This window comes from Nothobranchius furzeri, chromosome 17, assembly GCF_043380555.1.
Source record: "Nothobranchius furzeri strain GRZ-AD chromosome 17, NfurGRZ-RIMD1, whole genome shotgun sequence".
In the NCBI taxonomy this organism is placed as follows: domain Eukaryota; kingdom Metazoa; phylum Chordata; class Actinopteri; order Cyprinodontiformes; family Nothobranchiidae; genus Nothobranchius; species Nothobranchius furzeri.
The window spans coordinates 39,855,844-39,878,503 of record NC_091757.1 but is presented as its reverse complement, the minus strand read 5'-3'; the positions used below and the strand labels follow the sequence as shown (position 1 = coordinate 39,878,503).

The 22,660-nt window shown below is 41.8% G+C and overlaps 2 protein-coding genes across 17 annotated transcripts in view; both read right to left on the bottom strand.

The window, feature by feature from the left end:
• Window positions 1-7,323, bottom strand: part of pdlim2 (PDZ and LIM domain 2 (mystique)) — a 59,596-nt gene extending 52,273 nt beyond the window's left edge. For both annotated transcript variants that reach the window (XM_015972309.3, XM_054731407.2), the window contains exon 1: window positions 7,090-7,323. The gene's annotated coding sequence lies outside the window, so the exon portion shown is untranslated. The remainder of the gene's footprint in view (window positions 1-7,089) is intronic.
• A 932-nt stretch (window positions 7,324-8,255) lies between these two features.
• Window positions 8,256-22,660, bottom strand: part of sorbs3 (sorbin and SH3 domain containing 3) — a 28,947-nt gene continuing 14,542 nt past the window's right edge. For 3 of the 15 annotated variants that reach the window (XM_015972295.3, XM_054731399.2, XM_054731398.2), the window contains 21 exons: window positions 22,218-22,288; window positions 21,496-21,687; window positions 21,265-21,337; window positions 20,875-21,008; window positions 20,717-20,780; window positions 20,164-20,196; window positions 19,994-20,084; window positions 18,328-18,436; window positions 16,160-16,213; window positions 15,911-16,018; window positions 15,237-15,286; window positions 14,945-15,004; window positions 14,144-14,214; window positions 13,665-13,726; window positions 13,521-13,567; window positions 12,741-12,855; window positions 12,530-12,655; window positions 10,186-10,662; window positions 9,982-10,070; window positions 9,776-9,882; window positions 9,295-9,503 (listed from right to left, as the gene is read on the bottom strand). In XM_015972295.3, the coding sequence (XP_015827781.3) occupies window positions 9,442-9,503; window positions 9,776-9,882; window positions 9,982-10,070; window positions 10,186-10,662; window positions 12,530-12,655; window positions 12,741-12,855; window positions 13,521-13,567; window positions 13,665-13,726; window positions 14,144-14,214; window positions 14,945-15,004; window positions 15,237-15,286; window positions 15,911-16,018; window positions 16,160-16,213; window positions 18,328-18,436; window positions 19,994-20,084; window positions 20,164-20,196; window positions 20,717-20,780; window positions 20,875-21,008; window positions 21,265-21,337; window positions 21,496-21,687; window positions 22,218-22,229 (2,136 nt within the window). In that variant the 5' untranslated portion in view covers window positions 22,230-22,288 and the 3' untranslated portion in view covers window positions 9,295-9,441. Of the gene's footprint in view, window positions 8,869-9,294; window positions 9,504-9,775; window positions 9,883-9,981; window positions 10,071-10,185; window positions 10,663-12,529; window positions 12,656-12,740; window positions 12,856-13,520; window positions 13,568-13,664; window positions 13,727-14,143; window positions 14,215-14,944; window positions 15,005-15,236; window positions 15,287-15,910; window positions 16,019-16,159; window positions 16,214-18,327; window positions 18,437-19,993; window positions 20,085-20,163; window positions 20,197-20,716; window positions 20,781-20,874; window positions 21,009-21,264; window positions 21,338-21,495; window positions 21,688-22,217; window positions 22,289-22,660 lie in introns of those variants that run through there. The other 12 variants (XM_015972299.3, XM_054731402.2, XM_054731401.2 and 9 more) reach the window with 10 other exon arrangements.

Genomic DNA, 22,660 nt, shown 5'->3' with positions numbered 1-22,660 from the left:
TGTAAAGGCCCTTGTTGTTCATGAGGTATAAATTCTTGGGATTCATTTGGAAGCCATCACAAAAACCAAATCAGGACTGAGATCAGCTGTAGGAGCGTCCCACTACAGATGACGACTCACACTCCTTTTCATCAACAAGCAAACGTGTCACAACTTCAAGTGTAACCGGTCAAGGAGAGCAGCAACAGCACTCCCCTACATCCTTTCACTCTCTCATTTCATCGTCTGCACATTCCACAAGTATGAGGGACAAACTGTGCATACCTAGTTACTCATTAAAGCCTGAGGCAATTAACAGGATTACTGGCCTCTCCATCATTAGGGTCTCTTAATTGCTGTGGCCTGCAGAAATAAGCACAGTTGTGATAATGACAGGGAGCGGCCACTCCAAACTTTCCCAGCCTCCAGGGGAGTCAATTAGGTCCATGAGTCTCTGCAACCTTTCCTATATAGACTATTATCAGCTATGCAATTCAGTCTAAATCATCACTGGAGGCGTCACGCAAACGGTTGTGAAGGTTCCAATAAAACAATGATGAAAGAATGTCAGAGAAAAACAAACTGGTATCGGGAATGAGGGGCTCGCTGACTGGGGAGTTTATGGGGACCCACACTGCTGCTAGCAAAGTGAAAAGTGCTAAACACAGTTAATCTTCATATCACACGTGTGCGTAAAGGGCAATATCACAAGTACATTTTAGATGAAGTTCCAGAAATCTTTCAGATTTCCCAAAACAGTAACAAAAATCCCAGCAATTATTCAGTTTTATTTGCTTTGAGCAATATCAGCAGGATACGCACTGGGACATGGGGAAACTATCACTTCAGCAAACACAAAGACCTACGTCTTATATGTATATATCTGCACACTAACAATAACTTTTCATGTCTGACAGCTGATAGAACACTGCAGGCTTTTCTGATACATTATATTATTTGCGTCATACGATTGGCTAAGTGTTTGTAGCACAAACCTAACAGTAATATAACCTCAGAGCATAACTGATCAGTTCAAACAAGACTTGTTTTAAACCAGTATGCATGTAAAGTCTCGTCTTTTTGTGTGTGCGCGCACAAGAAGATACTCTGTGCACACAGAATTTCACTATTAAAAGTACTTTTATTGAACACTGGGAATCCCTTTCACCCTCAAGTCAAACCTTACATGAGTCTACAAATCTAGAAGAGCAGAAGTTGTAGCAAAAGATTTTGCTCTGCAGGTCGGTCTAGCTACGCTCTATTGTAGCGTCAGCAGGTCTACCATTAGCTCAAACATTTTTAGGTCAGGCCAATCACAGCAATCTCTGTTTATAGAGATGTTGGGCATGCTTAGCAAGAGAGATGTGATGAAAAAACTACAAAGATGGTGTCGGCTCCGGAACAGCACTAGATTTAAATGGCTGTGGTATCAATTTTGGATGATTTAGGCTTTTCATTGAGACATGGGCTGACAGAGGTACTTAAGTAATTTATTTAGAAAAAGGATTATTTTGCTTCTTCTCCATGGTGGGATGCCCTGAGTTCTTCCTATGGGTCATGGTCAGACTACATACATTTACACATATGGCTCCCAGGATAACCTTAAACCTCACAAGCACAATGAATTTTCTATGATGAGAATGTTCTACAAACTAAACAGACGAGCAGCACAGAAGAAGTTCAGTACATCTTCTCTCTGAAGGTTAATCAGTACCTGACGACTGTAAATGCATCATGTGATCATATCAGATAAAGTATAATGGTTTAATGACAGTAGGGGTCAACCACTGCACTGGTGCACATCCTTACATCAGCACACGAGGGCTAGAGCCACAATTTTACCCTGCTCAAAAAATAAAGGGAACACAAAAATAAGACAAACTAGATCGGAATGAAAGAAATATTCACACTAAATACTTTGCTCTTTACATGTGCTGACAACAAAAATCACACATAAATGATCTGTGGAAATAAAATGTATCAATCCATAGAGGTCTGGATGTGGAGTCACACTCAAAACTAAAGTAGACACACACACACACACACACTACAGGCAGATCCAACATTGATGTGATGTCCTTAAATGAAGTCAAAAGGAGGCGCAGTAATGTGTGTGGCCTCCACGTGCTTGTAAGACCTCCCTACAATGCTTGGGTATGCTCTTGATGAGGTGGCAGATGGTCTCCTGAGAGATCTCTTCCCAGACCTGGACTAAAACATTCATCAACTCCTAGCCAGTCTGTGATGAACGTGGCGGTGGTGGATGGAGTGAGACATGATGTCCCGGATGTGCTCAATCGGATTCAGGTCTGGGGAAAGGGCTGGCCAATCCACAGCATCAATGTCTTTGTCTTGCAGGAACTGCTGACAGCCACATGAAGTTTAGCACCATTTTGCATTAGGAAGAACACCAGCATATGGTCCCACAAGGTCCTGAGGATCTCATCTCAGTACCTAATTGTGGTCAGGCTACCTCTGGCGGGGTAGAAATGCCAAAACGACACCCCACACCATTACTGACCCACTACCAAACCAGTCATGCTGGAGGATGTTGCAGGCAGGAGTCCATCCTCCACGGCTTCTCCAGACTCTGCCATGCCTGTCATATGTGCCTAATGTGAACCCACTTTTATTTGTGAAGAGCACAGGGTGCCAGTGGGGAATTTGTCAATCTTGGTGTTCTCTGGCCAGATATCCTGCACGGCGTTGGGCTGTAAGCACAACCCTTACCTGTGGATGCCAGGCCCTCATTCCACCCTCATGGAGTCTGTTTCTGAACGCTTGAGCAGACACGTGCACATTTGTGACCCACTGGAGGTTATTTTGCAGGTCTCTGGCAGTTCTCCTCCTGTTCCTCCTTACACAAAGGGTTGTTGCCCTCCTCTGGCCTCCTTAACATGTCCTGATGTACGTGCCTGTCTCCTGGTAGCACCTCCATGCTCTGGACACTACACTGACAGACAGCAAACCTTCTATCCACAGCTCGCATTGATGCACTATCCTGGATGAGCTACACTACCTGAACCGCTTGCGAGGGTTGTAGACACCGCCTCATGCTACCAATAGAGTGAAAGAACTGCCAGAATTCAGAAGGGACCAAAACATCAGCCAGAAACATAGGAACTGAGAAGTGGTCTGTGGCCACCACCTGCAGAACCACTCCTTTATTGGAGACAGAGTGTGAAACTGATTGACAGTCAGTGTTGCTTCCTAAGTGGACAGTTTGATTTCACAGAAGTGTGATTGACTTGGGGTTAGATTGTGTTTTTTAAGTGATCCCTTTGTTTTTTCGAGCAGTGAATATAAACATATCATTGTGGCATGATAAGGGTATCAAAGAAATATCCAGTAATTGGTGGAGTCGGGGATGAGAAACTGGGAAAAATCAGAGAAAAAGTGTTTGTCTCATGAACTCATCGGATTGAAAATGTTCCCAGTTGACTCTGAATACACGTTCCTGTTTTTCAGTCTCCGCGGGGATATTCTTTCTGTTTTAGTGAAGCTCAAGCCTGCCATGTTGAAGAGAGCTTGTCCCTAAAGGCAAAAACAGAAAGATGAGGAATGAGGGGAAAGAATGGGCCTTTGGTGGCGGAGCCAAACGGCTAAAACATATTAGGACCACAGAGTTTCAATTAAGCACTTTATTATGACAGTAAAGTATGTTAACACGTAGTTAGTGGCTTTAATCAGTGAACAAAAGGAGAAACTCCACCTGAAATAGGTGGAGGAAATCTTTTATGTAACATTTATTCCTGGTTACTGGAGCTGAATCCTGAAACTACATTCTAAGAAATAAATGTTGAAGTTGCCTAAAGCAGCAATGAGGAGTTTTCCCCATTTCAGAGAATGTGTATGATTTTTTTTTTTAGAAAAAGGGATATTCTGTGATGTCATGTGGGCAAAAAGTCGGTTTTATTCTTGCTAAGCCCGCCCCCCTGCCAGTAGAGCCCCGTGCCATTTGAATTGAGCACCGTTCAGAATTGGAATACGTTTATGTTTGGATGTCAGTCACAGAGTGGGCGCCACTGGGAAAGTACCTAGACCGATGCAGAGTTGGTGACTTTTTATACACATGTGAAGGCATGTTTCCATTGTCAGAACTTCAGGGTCATTTCTGAGAGGGGAAATTAATCGGGAGATACGATGGCCCAGTCCTCTCAGCTGTTGTGTCTCCACACAGATTCAGCTCTTTCGGCAACATATCACAACTGCTTCAGCGATGAGTGTCAAAAGTATCAGTAGTCAATGCAGAGTGAGCAACTTTGCCGGCACACTATTGAAAACAGATCACGTGGGGTTACTACGACTTTTCTAATCTACCTGTTACTTTATTTTATTATATTTACATTTTACTTATCATGCCATACCAGATTTTGTGAAAAAACACAACAAAACGTGTTTTTAGTTGGGTAAACGCCTTCCTCAATAGAAATAAATGCACTGGAAGCGAATGAGAACCCATCCAAGATGGCGGCCTGCTTCTGTACATTCATACAGTGTGTCTTTTCAACTTGCATTTTCTTGGTTCTTTTTAAACACAGAAAAGAAAACTTTTCCTTTACCTTACTAGCTAACGTTTCGGCTACTTTCTGTAGCCATCCTCAGACCTGTGACGATGTTGGCGGCATCACATCCTTCACCGTTTATCTGTGGGCAGCAGAAGACGGTGTCGCCCTCTGCTACCAGTGTTCTTCTCGTCGATGACACAGTCCCATGCGTGAGCTAAAGTGTAGTAACGTGTTCATGGCTCCTTCTTTCGAAACGTTAGCTAATACATTAAAGGAAAAGTTTTCTTTTATGTGTTTAAAAAGAACCAAGAAAATGGCGGCCTGCTGTTACACCAGCTAGACAGTTCCAGTACACAAAGTGTCTGTGTATGATGTCTGTGGTTGACATATGGTTTGGAAAATTCAACATTTCATTTCCTAGATTTTATGAATGGCACTGAAAACACTGATGAGTCAAAAGCTTTCATCAACAACATAAATAAAGGTAGCCAGAGGTTATTTTTAAAGATTTGTTTTTGTTGATGGAAAAAGAGAACACGTTATAGAATTACAGTGATAGGAAATGCTGTTGCATAGCCCTTTACAGGAAGCTATTCACCATTATTCTGTTTAACAATGCCAACTTTGGGAATTAGCACCTCATAACAAGAAAAATGTGGAGAAAACACAATTTGGTACCAATTGTGCTGCACTAGAAATCCAACACCCTTGTTAAAAGTATGGCCCTGAATTAACTAATTCATCAGTTCTGGTAAAAATATAAATAAAAGCCACGGCCACCTACATCTGCTCCACACCTCCACACTTTTCCCTCTCAAATGAAAGGTCGCCGTCTCTCCGACGTGCCGTTGCTAAAATAAAAGGCAGACGCACAGAGAGATGTGTCTGAGCATAGATGTGAAGTAACACTTAGATGAACCACTGTAGCTTCAGGGGAATATTCCTAGGATGAATCACACACACTCTTGTCAAGACTCTCACTGGACGCCACACAGACACTGGTGTGAACCCTCCGCTTGTCGGTGATGCTGTCTGCTGATGCTCACTCTAACCTGCGTGGGTTAGACACCGACAACACACTTACCTGGACAAACACGCCCTCTGAATCAAAAGGAGAAGAATGCTATAGCGAGCCTCTCCCTGGAATGAACAGAACTTCATGTACGCTCACCCAATCACACCCATCGGCTCTGACATGACTAAGGAGGCAAGATTCAAACAATAACAAACATTCAAACACGTCAAAAAGGGTGTCTGCTCATGAGTGTTCCTGTTGTTTTGTGTTGCTGCTGTATTTAATTGCTCAAGTTACTAATGAAGTGCAGCATACCTGCATTTTTGTGGGTTACTGTCCTTTAATGAGAGAAAAGCTAAATGTGCATCTGCAAAAACCCAGAAGACATTTGCTCTCTCTCTTCCACACATTTCTGATATCACTCTGAGCAGATCTGACACATAATTTGTCAACCATTCCTGCACAATCAGGCCATCTCACCACACCCCCTGCTTTCTGAGAACAAGCAGATCACAACAACTGTTTTTCATCTGCTCAGGTTAAGACATCCTTTGATTCACGTGCCTGGCTAAAAGCCTCCAAACACCCCTACGAGTGATCGAAGCAGAAAAAAAGCTTCAAACAACTAAAAATATATTCATTTAAGTTATTTTAAACAAAAGCAACATTCACTCAGAGAGCTATGAAGAAACGTTGCTGCAAAATTACAGAGTTCTGTTTTTAGTTTGTGGATGGTTTAATCCTGAAAGCTCAGTGAGAATAAGAGCAGGATGGGTAGAAACGACACATGAAAGGCTGCCAGATACAATAAAGAATACCAACAGCAGATATGAAAACATGATGCTTTCACCGTGATTCATCTCAAGTAGTTCCCCATCTGCTGAACTCACACAGCACACCCTTTTTTATAAGGACTTGGTGAACTACAGAAGAGCAGAATCTGTGTAACAGATAGTGAGAGGTTCTAGAGGCAAACTCAAGCTCAAGATCACATTTTAGAGTCATCATCAATAACTGGATCACTTTACAGTAAAGATAAGAGCACCAGGAGCTGGCCTAATGAGACATGTGTATATATATATATATATATATATATATATATATATATTAGATTAATAGATAGATAGATTCATAGATAGATAGATTAATAGATTCATAGATAGATAGATAGATAGATGTGTGTGTGTGTGTGTGTGTGTGTGTGTGTGTGTGTGTGTGTGTGTGTGTGTATGTGTGTGTATGAGAGAGAGAGAGAGCTTTAGAGGGCTGCACCTGGATCTGCTCCACAAATCACTGAGTATTTAATGAGCAAAAAAAGAGAAGAAAAAATCAGAACAGAAAATCCACAGACCACTGTTTAGTTACTTCTATGTTCTGACTTTGCACAAATAATGTAAATTTACTATAATAGTGCAATTCTTTGCGGCATATTATGATCACCGCTGTCCTGAAATAAATAAACTGAGACCATGACACAAACTAGACAGTGTCAAGAGAGGACGCTGCTGCCATAAGCACAAAACTAAGTGACTAATTAAACCGCGTCGAATCAAATCCAGATTTATCACACAGAGATGAGACACTCACCTCAGACCGGATGTTTTCTCCACCTGTTAAATCTGGCGTTTGACGGTAGACAACTGGATGTTCAGCCAGGAGACAGAAAGTTCTTCAGCTTGTCAACAAACGTCTCCAAGACGAGAACAAACACAGCCAGAGAAACCTCCTCTGTGACTGTAAAGGCGTCGCTGCCCTAGGCTCCTCCAGCTCTGTCAGATGTAACGATGGTGCGCCTGAATGCCACCTCCGCCCGCGTGCGCAGTGGTACCACCGGGACGGGCTCGCGCTGCCATGTGCCGTAACCAAAATAAAAGGGTCGGCACCAGCAGGAACCAGGGGTGTGTCCAAAGGGGGGGAGGAGGAGGGAGATAATTGAACCATTAATCCAAAAAAAAAGGCTGAGTTTTGTGTCTTCGCGCCTCCTGCTGTTGGAGAAGAGCAGCGCGTGCGGTCATAGCAGAAAGTTTAATTGGCACGAGCCATTTTCACCTGAGTTAGCAGCAGGTGTGTGGAAATCATGAAACAGCTAGTTTGCAATATAAATATGTAAAACATTTGTAAAATATCATTAGTTACACTCAGGGACAGAACTATTGGCAGCACTTTGATGTATAAAAAGTAATTTGTGTGTGTGTGTGTGTGTGTGTGTGTGTGTGTGTGTGTGTGTGTGTGTGTGTGTGTGTGTGTGTGTGTGTGTGTGTGTGTGTGTGTGTGTGTGTGTGTGTGTGTGTGTGTGTGTGTAGTAGTAGTAGGTTTTTTTCCGCAAGGGACATGTTTCTATAATTTTATTTATTTGTTTCTATCATGGTGTATAAAAACACACAACAATTTTACAGAAAGAAAAAGTGATTTTGTTATGCAAACTGTGCATCTATTAGATCACAAGCAGTCCGTATTTGTTTACCTTGTTTCCTTGCTTGACTCTAACTCATCAGTGCATTAATTAAACATTATTCTGTAAATTATTCAGTCTGACCCCATGGATATAAAATGTGTAAAACACTTTCTCTGCCTTTGCACAACTCAGCTGACTACTATTGCTGTTCGTTTATTTATTTATGTATTTATTTATTCATTCATTCATTCATTCATTCATTCATTCATTCATTCATTCATTCATTATTTTATATTCTGTTCTAATGCAAACAACTTTAAAATAAATCATATAACAAAATGAACACAACACAGGCTACTGAAGTATCACTCTGTAATGTTTAATTATTTTTTCATATAAATTGTGTACCATACATATGTAATACATTGTTTTTGAGCAAAAATATATATTATCATTTTGGTTTCATAAACAGTTATATTCTGTACAATAATCTTCAACTAAATTAGATTCATTTTACAGGGAAACTGTCACATTAATTAATATGTAAAAAGAGATAAAGGCAAGGCTTTCTAGTTAGAACCTTGTCAAAGTCCTCTGGCACAAACGTGATTATTTTGTCTCAATACTGTCATCGTCATAAACAGAGAAAATTTTGTAAAAGCAGCAACAGTAAAAATAAAGTGAGCTTCAGGATAGTTAGTTTTGGCACAAACAGAATTAATTCAGTCGCTTTAAACATTTTTTTACCAGATATTTTTCATTTAACTAAAGCTCAGAAATGTCTATTATAGCACAGACCATGATGTGCCTCTACTTTTACTATTGGCAGCCCTCAATAATGACTATTTAAACCGGGAACCACTGCAAGCGCATCCTCTTGATACGTCAGAGCTCTTACTGTACTATGCGCAGATGTCTGTGTTGTTTCCTCAACAACAGCTGCAGGTATTTTCAAAGATCTGAAAGGAAATCTGGGGACAATATTTGAAAGAATTATTATTAAATCGGGTAAATGCAAAAGGAAGAAATGCATGTTTTGGCTTGATTGTTCAGCAGTGGCTTGTGATTGCTCTGTGGAGACCATAAACCTGAGTGCAGCAGTGTTCTGTGTCGGGACCTCACGAGTGACTGCTGTTCAGTGGAAAGGAATGCAAAATTTCCTGCAGCTGCAAATAGTTGTGGTACCAGAAAAAGTGCATCTGAGACAGTCACATCAGCATTCGCTTGTTCCTCTCATCTGATGTGTATGAAAACTCTCTTCAAGTCTCCTTACACACACACACACACACACACACACACACACACACACACACACACACACACACATGCACACACACACACATGCACGCACGCACATACGCTCTGTAAGTGCACACGCATGCAGGAAGTTAAGGAGTGAAACCACATGGTTGTCCTTCCCTTTTCTTTTGGGAACGGGGTGAACATGCAGGGTTCAGTAAAAGTAAGCCAAAACAGGTCCAGGAGATTTTCATCTGATAATTTGTGAGGGTCCTGATGGAAGACGGCAAAAGCAAGTGAGGAAGTCAAACCGGTGCCACGTAATTCCCAGGAAAAGTCCCAAACGCACGAGTCCGTTGTGACGTACCTACGGAAAGCAGAAAAAAGTTTTGTCACACAACAGAGACAAAATATTTTGAGAACATTTCTAAAAATCTACCTGCGGTGTTTTATTGTGTCCACTAGAGGGGGATCTAACTCAAATAAACTTTTTTCCTGAACTCCTCAGACCACAGTCACTTATCAACCAAGTCACTATATGTACAATGTATCTGATCACCAGTCTTCTGCTAAAGGGTTACCTTAAATTTTGACTTCAAACACTGAATGTCTTTTAATCTTGAGAATAAAAATCTTTACCTACAAACCAGCCATCATCACATTTTTCCAATACTTGAACGATGTCTCCTTCTCTGAGCTCCAACTCGTCTAAATTCTGTGGCTTGTAGTTGTAAATAGCTTTATACCTAGAAGATAAAGTCAACATATAAGTCTTAGCCAGGGTTTGCACTAAAGCTGCACCCCTTGTTCTGTTCTGTGTTGATGTCACAAAAACACAAACGTACGGCTGATGCTGCGTCACCGCTGAACCAGTGTTGCTGATGAGTGAGTTCACATGAAGACTAGAAAGAGCGCTCTGGTTTGGGACGGCACCCTGGGAAAAACACAAACATGTCAGGCAGTATGTCCTAATAAATAACGAGCCATGCTCCGTGAAGGCAAACAGGGAAAACACAGGTGTGGGCATGCAGGGAGGCGTGAGAGCACACCTGTGAGGGATCTGTGCATCTGTTCGCCGTGGGAGCTCCAGATCTGAGCGCCGACGACTGAGAGGAAAGAGAAGCCGTTCTAACTGTGGAGATCTGGCTGGGGCAGTGAGGTGGAGCCATGTGGTTGTTCTGGTTGGTGCTGTGGGGAAAACGGTAGGGTGTCTGGGTGGGGGAGCGTGATTGTGAGGCTGGGCTGCCACATGAAACAGGTGAGGACAGTTTGATGGGGGAGTGCTCAGGTTTGGGGCTCAGGGAAGTGGGGGTGAATGGGGAGTGGAGAGGACGCCCTGGACTCTGCGGTCCAGGGGACGTGGGAGACATGGGGCTTGATGGGCAGTCATCTGTGGAGTATTTGGTGCGGGGCATCTTGTTGACCTGGACGTAATTGGCTGGGAAGATGCCGCTCCGGCTCGTTCCCGAGATCCTGCCTTCCAACCACTTATCGTCGACGCATCTTGTTATGTCGATCACCTCACCCTGAAGGAGAGGTAATGCAAGGGTCAAAGGTTAGATCAGACATATGTATGGTGGCTCTGGGGTGCAAAAACGCCACAGCTACATCAGCCTGATTAGATTCCAAGCAAAACTAAAATAAAGCAAAAATGCGTGTCAAATAAAACCTTTTACACGGGATGTAACGGGTCACACACACTCAAAAAGTTCCACTTGTGTCTTGTCAGCCTATTAAACACTTTCCTAAAAGTCTTCAGAATCATCAAGATGTGTTTGGCAAATGTGAAACAGGCCCTTATGTTTCTTTGGGTCATCAGAGCTTTAGACTTGAGGCTCTTCCATGAGGACATTTTAGCCTCTTGTCTTATTCTTCAATCATGAACTGCTGCTACATCATAAATGCTGCTACTCTGTGTGTGTATTTGTAAACACTACTGTTGATTTTACATTCATGTTATTTCTGTGTTATTTTCTTGTTTTCTTTTACATTTTGTACCAAAGGAAGTGGCACTCCAATTTTGCTGTACAACAACAATAAAGGCTATTTTATTCTATTCTATTCTATTCTATTCTATAAACTCTGCTCTAACCAGAACAAAATGAGGTCTGCGGCAATTTTAATGTTGTTCTGTTTTTCTGTCTTGTCTTTCTTCAGAAAGCAGCACAATGTGTGTGTTTATATGTGTATATATATATATATATATATATATATATATATATATATATATATATATATATATATATATATATATATATTTAACCAACATCCTGTTGTCAGATGGTTGTGCTAATGTGATTTCTTAAATTTTCAGGTCTGGTAGTAATCAGGCCATCGTGTGGCTGGAGCAGCTTCCATAATAATGTTTTGCATAATGGAGTCTCACATTAAAATCAGGTAGATGTCTACAAACCTGAGAGCTGTTAACTTTGGCCAAGTGAAGTTAGAACATCTTTATCTTTGAGTTTGAGGGAAACCATGCAGTTTTGGCTTGCTGTTAGCACTCCCTAGAGTCCATTATCAATCCACAGTTGTAAAACCGAAAGTGAAACTCTTTTCTTTGCTCTGCATTTTTAACACCTTAATCTAACTGCTGAAATGACTCTGCAGCCTCCATTAGTGTCTGCAGGAGCGACTCATCACTAAATCAAACAAAGAAGCTGTGTTCATGATCTAAAACAAGCAGTAACCATGCTGGAAGCAGACTGCAGCGCCAGGTACGCCAGCTCCACATTACTAAGACTAAAGTAGGACCATACAGGGAGTGGTCCAGATAAGTTGCAAGTCCGGTATTCTGGCCACAGGTGGTGGTGGGGTCTGAGTGACATTTATTTAATCCTTTTACAGGTCAATCTAGCACAAACTGGCTCAATAAAATGATTTAAAAATAGGAAAAGTTGATCTCTTTTAAATCATACTCAGATTTATAATTAGAATTTCTCTGATGTAAGTCCTGGAGTTTAAAAAACAGCTTATTTAAGACCTTATGCTCTTGGTAAATGTAATCACATTTTTCTAAAGAATATGTTAATGTGTCATCTGTGTGCCAAAATAGGACGCTCCTCTCAGCATCCAATTAGCTCCTCTCCAAACTGTTCCCATGTTTCTGCCAAGAGAAAATCAGCACAACACGTTGTTTTGATCCCTCTGGTTGGATGGATTTAACAAACAGAACAGTACAACGCCAAGACAGCTGTTTGCTTTTTGTCCAGATGGCTAGATCTACGCTGCTCCATACTTACAGCACACAACATGTATGTTAACATCTTACTAGAAACATTAGATCACATAAGAAAAATGTGAAAATGTTCTTAAACTCTTCTAGGTGTCAGAAAAGCTATTCTACTTCACCATTTTGGCTCAATGTGTGGACCGGACAAGAGAACGACTCACTTTACGGAAAGAAAGTTCAACAGGTAGGTCAGCGTTGAAGTTGTACAGAGCTACAGCTTCGCCGTACTCCAGCACCTGAAGAGTGGGAGACCTTAAGGGTGTTGGCTTCTCTGTCGGAGGCAGAACCTAAAAATACACATAAACCATAACTCAGTAGCCTTTATAACACAAAGTACTTCAATAAGATCTGGCGTTAAATGACATAATTCACCTCTACATAAGAAGTGGGGAAGATCCCAGCTCTACCATGGTGCTCCCCTTCAAACCAATTGGCATCGACCTGCCTGTGGATGTAAACAATGTCGCCTTTCTGCAGTGTGAGCTCCCTGAGTGTAGGAGAAAGCGTGCAATCTAAGTTCCTGATTTGAGATTTTCTTTTAAAATATCATCGGAGTAAGATTTAAAGGTACATGAAGTAAGAATGGCATCCTGTGGACAGATGTGGGTACTGCAGTCCATGTTTCAAAACAAATGTGTGACTCTCCTCCCTCCTGATCGTGAGTTTCATGGCTGTTGCCAGTTACGGCTCAACGCCAGAAGATTCTAGATGACGAGCGAAGACGAGTCATACACTGTAAGTTTATAAGCCATTAGAATTGTTAGCTCAGCATTAGCCACTACCCTACTGTACCCAATATTAGAGTAAACCAAATAGACGCTGCGGCTTCTTGGGGGCACAAGAAGCAACTTCTGGGTCGCTCCTGCTACTGGGTAACATTGTTTCCATAGAGCAGCTGCACAGACTCTGTAACCCTGCAGGCTCAGCGATTGTAAACAAAGACTATGTCCCTCTTTAGCTTTTTTGAAAGGAGGAAAACTGACAAAGCTGAGAATTAAATCTGTTTTAATGTAACCTTCCTTCCAACATGATCGACACATTAGACTGTTTAGTGATTATTGCACAGTAAGAGTCTTACTTATTGTACCTTTAAGGTTTACCACATCATTATAAAATTATCACGTTGAAAGAATCTGATGAAGAACTACTCACTTGGGAGACTGAGCCTGGAAATTAAACTTGGCTCTTGCAGCTTTCATCTAAAATAGGAAGATTTACATTCATACTGCAACTATCAGAAAACGTTCATTTTACATTTTGCAGCTTTTCCAGTGACTAGAATTAGTTCAGACGTACCTTTTTCTCTTCTTTCTTTGATGGGAACTCCATGTTTTCATTTGCAGATGGAAGACGTTCTACTGTGGAGCACAACAAGAAGGCTCTAAACACTGAACTCTTTTGTTCTGCGTTTTGTTCTTAAGCGTGTTGCCATTACAGCCAGAACAAGTTCAAAAGCTCTAGGGATGCTACATTTCCAGGGAAAGAAACGGGATGAAGTTAATCTTCAATCAGTTCTTCCGAGTTTCACTTCCTATTTTTGTGAGCTTCCTCCCCACCCATCTACAGCTGTTTCCATAGAGAAGGGAAAACGGTCTAATGAGGGCAACACCAGAGCAGAAGACACCACCAGCAACAAAGCCAAACCATGAGACCGTCATACAATATTAGATTACTCGATGCTTTTATCAAACGTATTAGATCAGTGGGATGGTCGCTGAAGGGAGACAGTTACACAGAGAAAAACATCCAAACAGATAAAGAGGTTGTTTTCTTACCATGTGCAGGAGCAGATGTTATTAATGGGCCACCAGAATGCAGGTCAGGCTGCTTTGATGCTGGCAAATTCCTGAAAATGTGAAAAAGATAGACATAAATTAACTTTTGAGGTTTTATTAGTTTTCTGGTCCAGTGGAGGACTTTCTAAGAGCAAAAAAAGGCTGAATACAGCAGGGAATAGATGCATCCGGCACTTTCCCTCAGCTTTACAGTGTACATCAACTGTTTGCAGCTGGTTTTGATATTTTTGAATGGAGAAGAAACAAATTATCAGACAAGATTTTATCCTTTTTCACTGGAAATCTTGTTTCAATGAGCTTCATGAAGCTCTATTCATGACCAGGAACAGGTGTGTTTCTGTGTTGAGCTTTATCTCCTAACCCACAGATTCCAGCTTTCCTTTTGTTTTTCAGTGTTTGGCAGGCGGACAGAAGAATCGTAGCTGCTACATGCTTTAAATTTACACATTCTTAGTGAAATCCCCTCAGGATTGGAAACAATTGCTCAGTTTAGCAAACAGCAGCATGAACTCTTCAGGAATGCATTACACACAAGGTGAGAAATGAGTTAGTGGAAACTTAATTTGTTTACCTGACAGCTGCCCAACACTAAGTCACATATTAATCTAACACACAACTATAACACTTGGATTCCTGAATCAGCAGGAGGTCTGCTGTGATTTCAACTAAACAACGATGCAACATGAAAGTGGACTGGGGAGGGTGGGGGCGGCTTAACCCTGATTTTTCAGCTTCTTTATGCTTAAATGATGCAAACTTTATGGATTATCGAGCATCTACTTCTCTATAGTTGATTGCAGTTTCAGTTGCAGCCTTGCTTCATGCACGTTTGTTTGTATTCTAGTGAAAAGAATGAATCACATTAACAGGATCAGCTTGTCACAATGGTGTAAACCTCCCATAAAACAGTTTTAGACAAACGCACAAGAGAGAAGCGTAGAACACAAGTATTTATCTCACTCTAAAACTAAAATACTCATAAATTATAGAAAAATTGGACTAAAAGGTGATGAAAAGCTGATAACTTGATCTTTATAGCTTCATTGAAATGGTACGGTGTAGATCAACTAACCTGTGGTTGGGAGTCTTTGGAGTGGGATCTGGATCCCTGTTTCTGGCCTCCTGTAAGCAGAGGGAACCCTTTAGGACGTTGCTCTCTGCAGCACCACTCAGCCTTCTGCATCTCATACTTCAGAGGAAATCTCACAACAACTCAGACAAAGTAGAGGTGCTGCTGACCACTCCCAAGTGAGCAAAGAAATCCCCAGGGTCCTATCCTCCTCGAGCTTGCAGCAACACGGCTCATGATCTGTCTGAGCTGTCTGTGATTTCATGCTAACCCTAGGAGGCTGGTTCTGTCACAGAAACATCAAACATGACATCAGAGCTGTTGGAAAGTTCCCGTGGAGCAGGGAAGAGGAGGAGCAGGCAGCACTATGGTTGTATATGATCTAAAGGAAACTATGTTTTTATCTTTTGCTCTTTTGGCAGCCAGGTCTAGATTTGCTGTGGGGAACTGTCAGGAGGGCGATTAAGAGAGAAGATCAATCTGAGTGCAGGGCAGGCAGGCCATTCTCAGGCAGTCAAAGAGAAGAATGTTCACGTTCTCAGCTAGCAAGCAAAGGGATCTCATTGACACGTAGCTTTCACTGGGAGGGTAGGGAACGGGAGTGGGTGGGAATTCTGCTAGATTGGTGAGATAGAGGGGGTGATTTGGCAGAAAGAGTCGGTAGGGAGGCTCAGTACCTCACCCCGGCCTTGACGCTGCTTCTTCTGGGAAAGAGTCCTCTCCAGGCCCTGAATCTCCGAGTCCAGCTCAGCCTCGAATCGACTCAGCTCAGACGCCAGACTGGCCTGACTCCCGCAATTAAAGAGTTGGAATAAATAAAACACAGCTAGAGCAGGGGTTCTGGAGCTTAAGTGGCCCTCGTTTACTTTTAATATTCATAAAGTCAACAAAATAATTCTACGTGAAATTGTGTTGTGGATGCTTACCTCAATGGAAGGGGACTTGGGTTTCTCGGGTTGTGTCTTTGGGGATAAAAAAGTCTAAAAGAAGAGAAAAAAGAGAACACAGTTGAAGCAGATTTAGAGCTAAACATTAGTGATGTTGTTGCACCAAATGGAAAAAGAAGATAACAAGAGAAATAAACTGATTGTGGCCTTAAAGCGGGACATAATGTGTTTTTTTTTTGTTTTGTTTTTGTTTTTTTGTTTTTCAAAAATCTGCATTGGTTTTTAGTATTATTAAAGATTAAATTAAAGTCCCATACACATGTCACACACACTGGTGTGGTGTGGTGAAAATTATCCTCCACATTTGACCCATCCCCGTGGGGAGCGGTGAGCTGCAGACATGGCCATGCTCCGGAACTATTAGGTGGTTTATGAGTGCATGCCTTAGTCGATCTCTGTGGAAAAAAGCTCTTGCGCTCCTGTTTTAGGAAGTAAAAGGTTAGCTGGAGGGAAGGGGGGCTGAAAACCGACGCGATTTGGAATTTCACTCATTATCATTCATGCTATGTGGAAATCTGGCCTCTAATTGGCTAACAGCAACACAACTCTACCATTGACTCAGTTTGCGCTGTAACGCTGATGTTTTATCTCCATAAATAACTCAAACATGAAGGAGTTGCTAATGCTAACAATTAGCTTCACTAGCTGAGGTGAGCTCTGCTCTCTCCTGGATGTGAAAATCAACAACAGCCTTTCCCAGTTGTGAGCCCAGGTGGCTGGGTCCATGACAGCTATTTGACGTAGATCTGAATGACTTTTTCTGATCTGAGTGTTTCCCCGTATATTTTCTTCTGGTGTCACAACAGGTCGGTGTTTAGGCGTGAAACTTTTTGGCACAGAAATTTTACCAAGTTGAGCAAAAGTTATGAAATTACTCCACAAACAGACTTTGTTTTAAGTGAAAACTTAAAATTTTCTGAGTGTTTGGTATAAAACACATGAATTAAATCAGTTTCCATACAAAAGCTGTTTTTTACCCTCTCAGGCTCAAAAAAAGTCTTGATAAAAGGACGAACAACTAAGTCCTTCAGGAGTACTTCTGAGTTTAAAAATGCTCATGTATGTGGAGTAGCCAGGTAGGTAGGTTTTAACGTTGCAAATCTGCAACGCCTGCCTGCAGAGGGTTAAATAATCTTTCAGAATAAGAGTTTCCAAAATGCAGAGGTCAAAGTACAACATCTATAGCCTGCCAAAGCACATTTTGGACTCAACACTGCTGAGGTATAAACCAGCACATTTTTTTCTGTTTAACAAGCGCTGAAATAACTCGTTCACTCCCTCTCTGCACATATTTGACACCACTCGCCGCTGATTCGATCGAACATTACTTTAAAAGGCCCTGTTGGTGAGAACCGCAGACGACTGCTTCATTTTTTAGTAGAACCTTGGCTGAACGTGTCTCTCTGAATGCCAGAAACCTTCATCGTCCCGTCTGCAAGCACAAACAGCGATGTCACAGAGAAGCAGCACAACACCTGATATGGTCTGTGAGCTGCTTTTCTAAATGCAGGGGATACGGCTTCAGCCAATTCCACAAAGACTAAATGAAAGAAGTCCCCGTGCTGTGAGCCATTAAACACCACAAGAGGTTAACACCATAATACAAATCACAAGACACATCAGCTCCCATGGGGGAGTGGAAACAAAGATTTATTTTCTTCTTCAGATGAGACACAGTATGCACCACAGATCTGGAGCAGTGTTCCCAAACAACCCGAAAACTCACAGGGTGTATTAAAACCCACAAACACTAAAATAACTAATAAATCACAGCAGAAAGCCAAAACCATGGGAGAAATCATCAAAAACTGATTCTGTACAAACCACAATAGATTAGTCCCTTTTTCTCTGCAAATCTGAATGCATCATTGTTGAGATGACTAACAGGGATGAGCTCACCTGGAGTTTAGAACCCTCTGGTGAACATTGTCTGTCTTTACCAGGTACTGCATAAGTTGCACGAGAAGATGAAAAACAAGGGCTCAGACGATAATCCTAGAAGACGTGACCGACTGAGACAACAAACCATACTGAGAATTGCACCTATAAGTCCCAACAACAATGCTGAGGAAATTTAAAGATTAAAAGAACTTTATTTTGGACTTAGAGTCTATTTTTAAACCGTGTGACTGCGTGTGAGGTCGTACCTGGCTGTGAGTTTCTGAGGTGGGGCTCTTTCCGGGCTCAAAGTCGAAAATGCTCCTCGGCTGAGGTTGTTGCTTTCCGGGGTCTGACAGCTTATCTACATCCTCGCTCCTGAAAGGTAACACCCCAACACACACACACACACACACACACACACACACACACACACACACACACACACACACACACACACAACTTAGTTTCGGCTTCATTGTGAGTGCTGTAACAACAGATCCAAACTTGTCCGTCCTACACGTTTACTCTCCGCTGCACATGGGCAAAGTTTTGGTTGGTTTTTTTGGTAACACTTTACAAAAAGGGTTGCTTCATTAATGTTACTTTGTGCATTATTAAGCATTAATAAACTATTTTAAAAAGTTTTAACAACTGCTTAAACATATTATTATGCATTATTAAGCAGACCATCCCCGTCCCTTTGCGTTAACTTAAAGGAAACGCAATAGTTAACAATAACGGTAGCATTAATATAGGTGTCCTTTCTTTATTAATACTTAACTCACTCACTAAGTAATGTTAATGAAGGGACATTTATTGTAAAGTGCTGCTGGTATTTCTACAAGTCAAGCTATATCCTGGTAAATAATGACTTCTTTTCATTTAATTTTACTTCTTAATAAAAAATAAAAGAAAAACATGCCAGCACCACTAACAGTTCACTACTAAAATTTTATTTTTCTTTTTTATGCGTGTGCAGTTAAATTACGTGAGGCAGCTTAATTTAAACAGCACATTTCATACACAGACAGTGACAACATACAACAGTAAATTTTAAAATCCACTTTATAATACACAAACAGAATTACATTTTAAAAAGGCTAAGTTAAACACTGAGCAGTTACAGTCACAGACGGTGCAACATAAGAAACAATAACTCAAAGGCTGATGAATGCTTGAATGTTTTCACTTTGATTTAAAGGTTTCTGGTTTGGGGATTTGAGGTAAAGGGAAGCTGAATCTGTGTGCAGCAAAGTAGCTAAACGCAACTTCTGTTTGGTTCAGAATTGTTTTAAATGATAAAAAATGTAGTAAAAAATTACTTAAAGTTTTGAAATCTTTGTTTAATGCTTCCTCAAAAAGTATGATTCTAGCAGGGACAGGCTAGCTTAGTTGTGTGCTAATTAGCAACGGTAGCTATCATAACAGTTGAGCACATATCAGTCCGAAGTCTGAACATTTGCAGACTTTATGGATCATCAGGGAACTAAAAAACATCCATAATGCATTTAGAAATATTGTGTTTACTGACAGAGACCAAACGTTGGCTGAGCCTTAAAAATCCTGACTATGTCTGTCGTCAACAACTTGGTAATTTTTTTTATCCTCCTTCTTCAGCCAACTTGTCCTCCTTTTGCTTGTTACCATGGGAACGAGACTTCCAACAAGATGCAGAGTACAACCTGCTGCAGCTTCGTCTGTTTCAGACGTTTAACTGAAATCTAGTAAACTTGTTGGTAAGGTGAATAAAATATCATAACAAGTAATTCTGACAAATACCAGGTTTACTACATCGTTTTCATTTTACTCTTATCGCTGAGGTTTTTGTTTTATCTAAGAGGCTATTATTTATCTGTGATGTTAATCTGCCTAAATCTTTTTTTTCTCAGAAAATGAAACTGAATGTGTTAGATGAACTCTGCGTACACTCACCAATCTGGCAGAGACCCATAAGGTGTCAGTCTGAAGAGATTCTTGTCGGCTTCATTACTTTCTACTTTGTCAGCAGATGACGGGAGCCCTGCTGGTCATACCAGATTAAACGTTAACTATGATCAGACTAACCAAGGCGGAATGGGGCCGAATGTGGCGGAATCACCCACGTTCTCCTGAACACCAGTCCGAATCTTCCAGCTCTGGTTTGGAGAAAACAAAAAGATAATTTTTAGATGTTTTATGTCATTTAGTTACATGCTTTTTCTGAAACCAAATAATATTTTACACTGAGCTCTGAGGATACGTGTGAAAAGATGATGAAAGCAGGGTTTGAATTATGGGCAAGCTAGGGGAGCCTGGCTCCCCCGAAAGGGCGAAGGGCTCCCCGGAAGTTCTCAACTGATACACCCAGGAGGAGCCCGAAAAATGGTCCAGCCCCCACCCCTGCCATTACAATGAAGGTGATTGGACGGACCACTCAAACACCCCGCACTCTCTGTCACAGAGTTTTAATAGAGGTGATCTGACGGACAACCCCACCCCTCACCTCTCATTCTTACTAACCCCCCACCAGATGCCCATATGTAAATCAAGCTCTGGATGAAAATCAACATTTTAGAAACTTGATTGCAATATTAGATGTATTTCTTGCTGTAAATGTATTGAAGCAGGAGGATCATCTCTGCAGCAGCAGAGAAGGAGGAGGAGGAGCATCCTTACCTTGTGGCTTCTTGTGAATCTGTCTGAACATGCTCCTGTACCAGTCTCTGGGCTTGTTCACACTCTGGTGTAAGAAAACAGGCACATAAAGAAAGTAAATTTGTGGATTCAGGTGAGCTGAAACAAGAGCAGAAGGAGAAGATGCATTTGTGGCTCACAGATCTGGAGGCGATGGGCATCCCGCTCTCATCCACTGGTCCGATACCCGAGAACTTAATGAGCCTCTCCTCCCCGCTGGGCGTCCAGCTGCGTGGTAACGTGGAAGAGCTCTGGCCTCCATTAGACAGCCCAACTGAGAGACATGTGTGACTGATTTTAGATGACAACATGAATGAGACAGGTTTGAAGTTTTTACACGCCTTTTACGGTTCATGTCATTCCAGCTTTAACATTTATTTCAGATGTTTGACTAATATAAAATAAAACGCACAAATTCTGGACATTTTGCTTTTTGTAGACTTTTCCAAACTCACATCTGGGTTCCTGAGATCATCCTTCTAATTGTTTCTCTAAATTTAAATTACAGATTAAAACATTAGTGTTTGTACCTTGTGACTGTGAAGGTCCGTAGTATGACCCAAAGCTAAGAGTAGATGGTCCTCCGCCGTTCAGATCCGAGCCCTTGAGTAAACAGAAACATCCCGATAACTCCTGTTTTCCAGCTAAACTTTGGACTGCATGAGTTGTTTGTAGGAGACGTGATGCATTATCTTTCCACAGGGAGGAGCAGTTGTTTTCCTAATTCTTTGCACTAAACCAGTCTGAAGGATGTCACATACCCTGACAGCTCCAGATGGCAGCCTCGCCGAGCGAAACGGACTCAGAGGAGGAGTTGGGAGTCCGGGAGAGATGACCACTTCATGAGTCAGATCTGGAGAATTCAGGATGTATGGGGTTGAAGGAGCTTCCGGGTCCCCGGATGAAGCAGCCTGGGAGCCATTTGTATGGCCGAACACTTCTGCACTCTGCTGCTTCACACAGAGGAAATGAGAAATATGGATGAACAAAAACAATGGGTGAACTTTGCTGCTGTCATGTCCTCCTGTGGGCTCCGAGTAAACAAGGCGCTCTGTGAAAGGTCATGTGAACTTGTTAGCTGCCCTGCTATTCTCTGGAGAACAACTGGCCTCTGTGGGGGGAGCTTGTGATGAAAAGGCCCTCTAACTTATTTAAAGCAGGAGCAGTGGGACGCGGGTTTCCACCCTCGTTATCTACCACAGCTACAGAAAGGCCTCGTTCAAGGTGCAGAGGTGCTGAGTGGACTGTTTATGAGCTCATAATCCTCCTGTTTACAAGACATGAGGTGGAGCTGGGGAGGCATAAGTCAGTCAATCTGATGACAAACTTAACCCAACTCCTGAATCAGGTGCTTAGGTTCTCTGTGGTCACAGAGGTCAGGGGAAATCTCCCTGTTTCTTGCACAAGAGGCTTGTTTTTGTGACAGAAGCTGCATGTGCTTGTCTTTTATTTTGTTTAACATTGCCGGTTTGCACGGTTTTACCTGAGTCTGCATGTGATCCTTTATTTTCCTCCTATGGTAGATATCAGACTCTTGCACCCAACATCGAGTATCTGCAAAGACACATTTGTTGACATGTAAAAATCAGTTTAAAGAAAATGTGAAAATAACATTACAGTTTCGATATGTGCAGGTCTTTAACTGTTGTGGCCATTGTTTGGGATTAACACCAGCTTTTCCCCCAGGCTGAAACATCTGTTCCATTACCCCATCCAACCGTTATCCCATCGAGGAAAAGTCAGCGTCATACTGCAGCGGTGGAGAAACCCACCCGAGTGACTCACACTCCCGCCTTCTTACTCCCAATAACAACTCTCTAATCTGGGTTGGATGATGGAGAATGTCGTCTACAGAAGGCAGAGATTAGATCCCTATCGATTTCACTTCAGACAAGACTTCCCGTTTCAGCATCAAAGGTGTGTTGA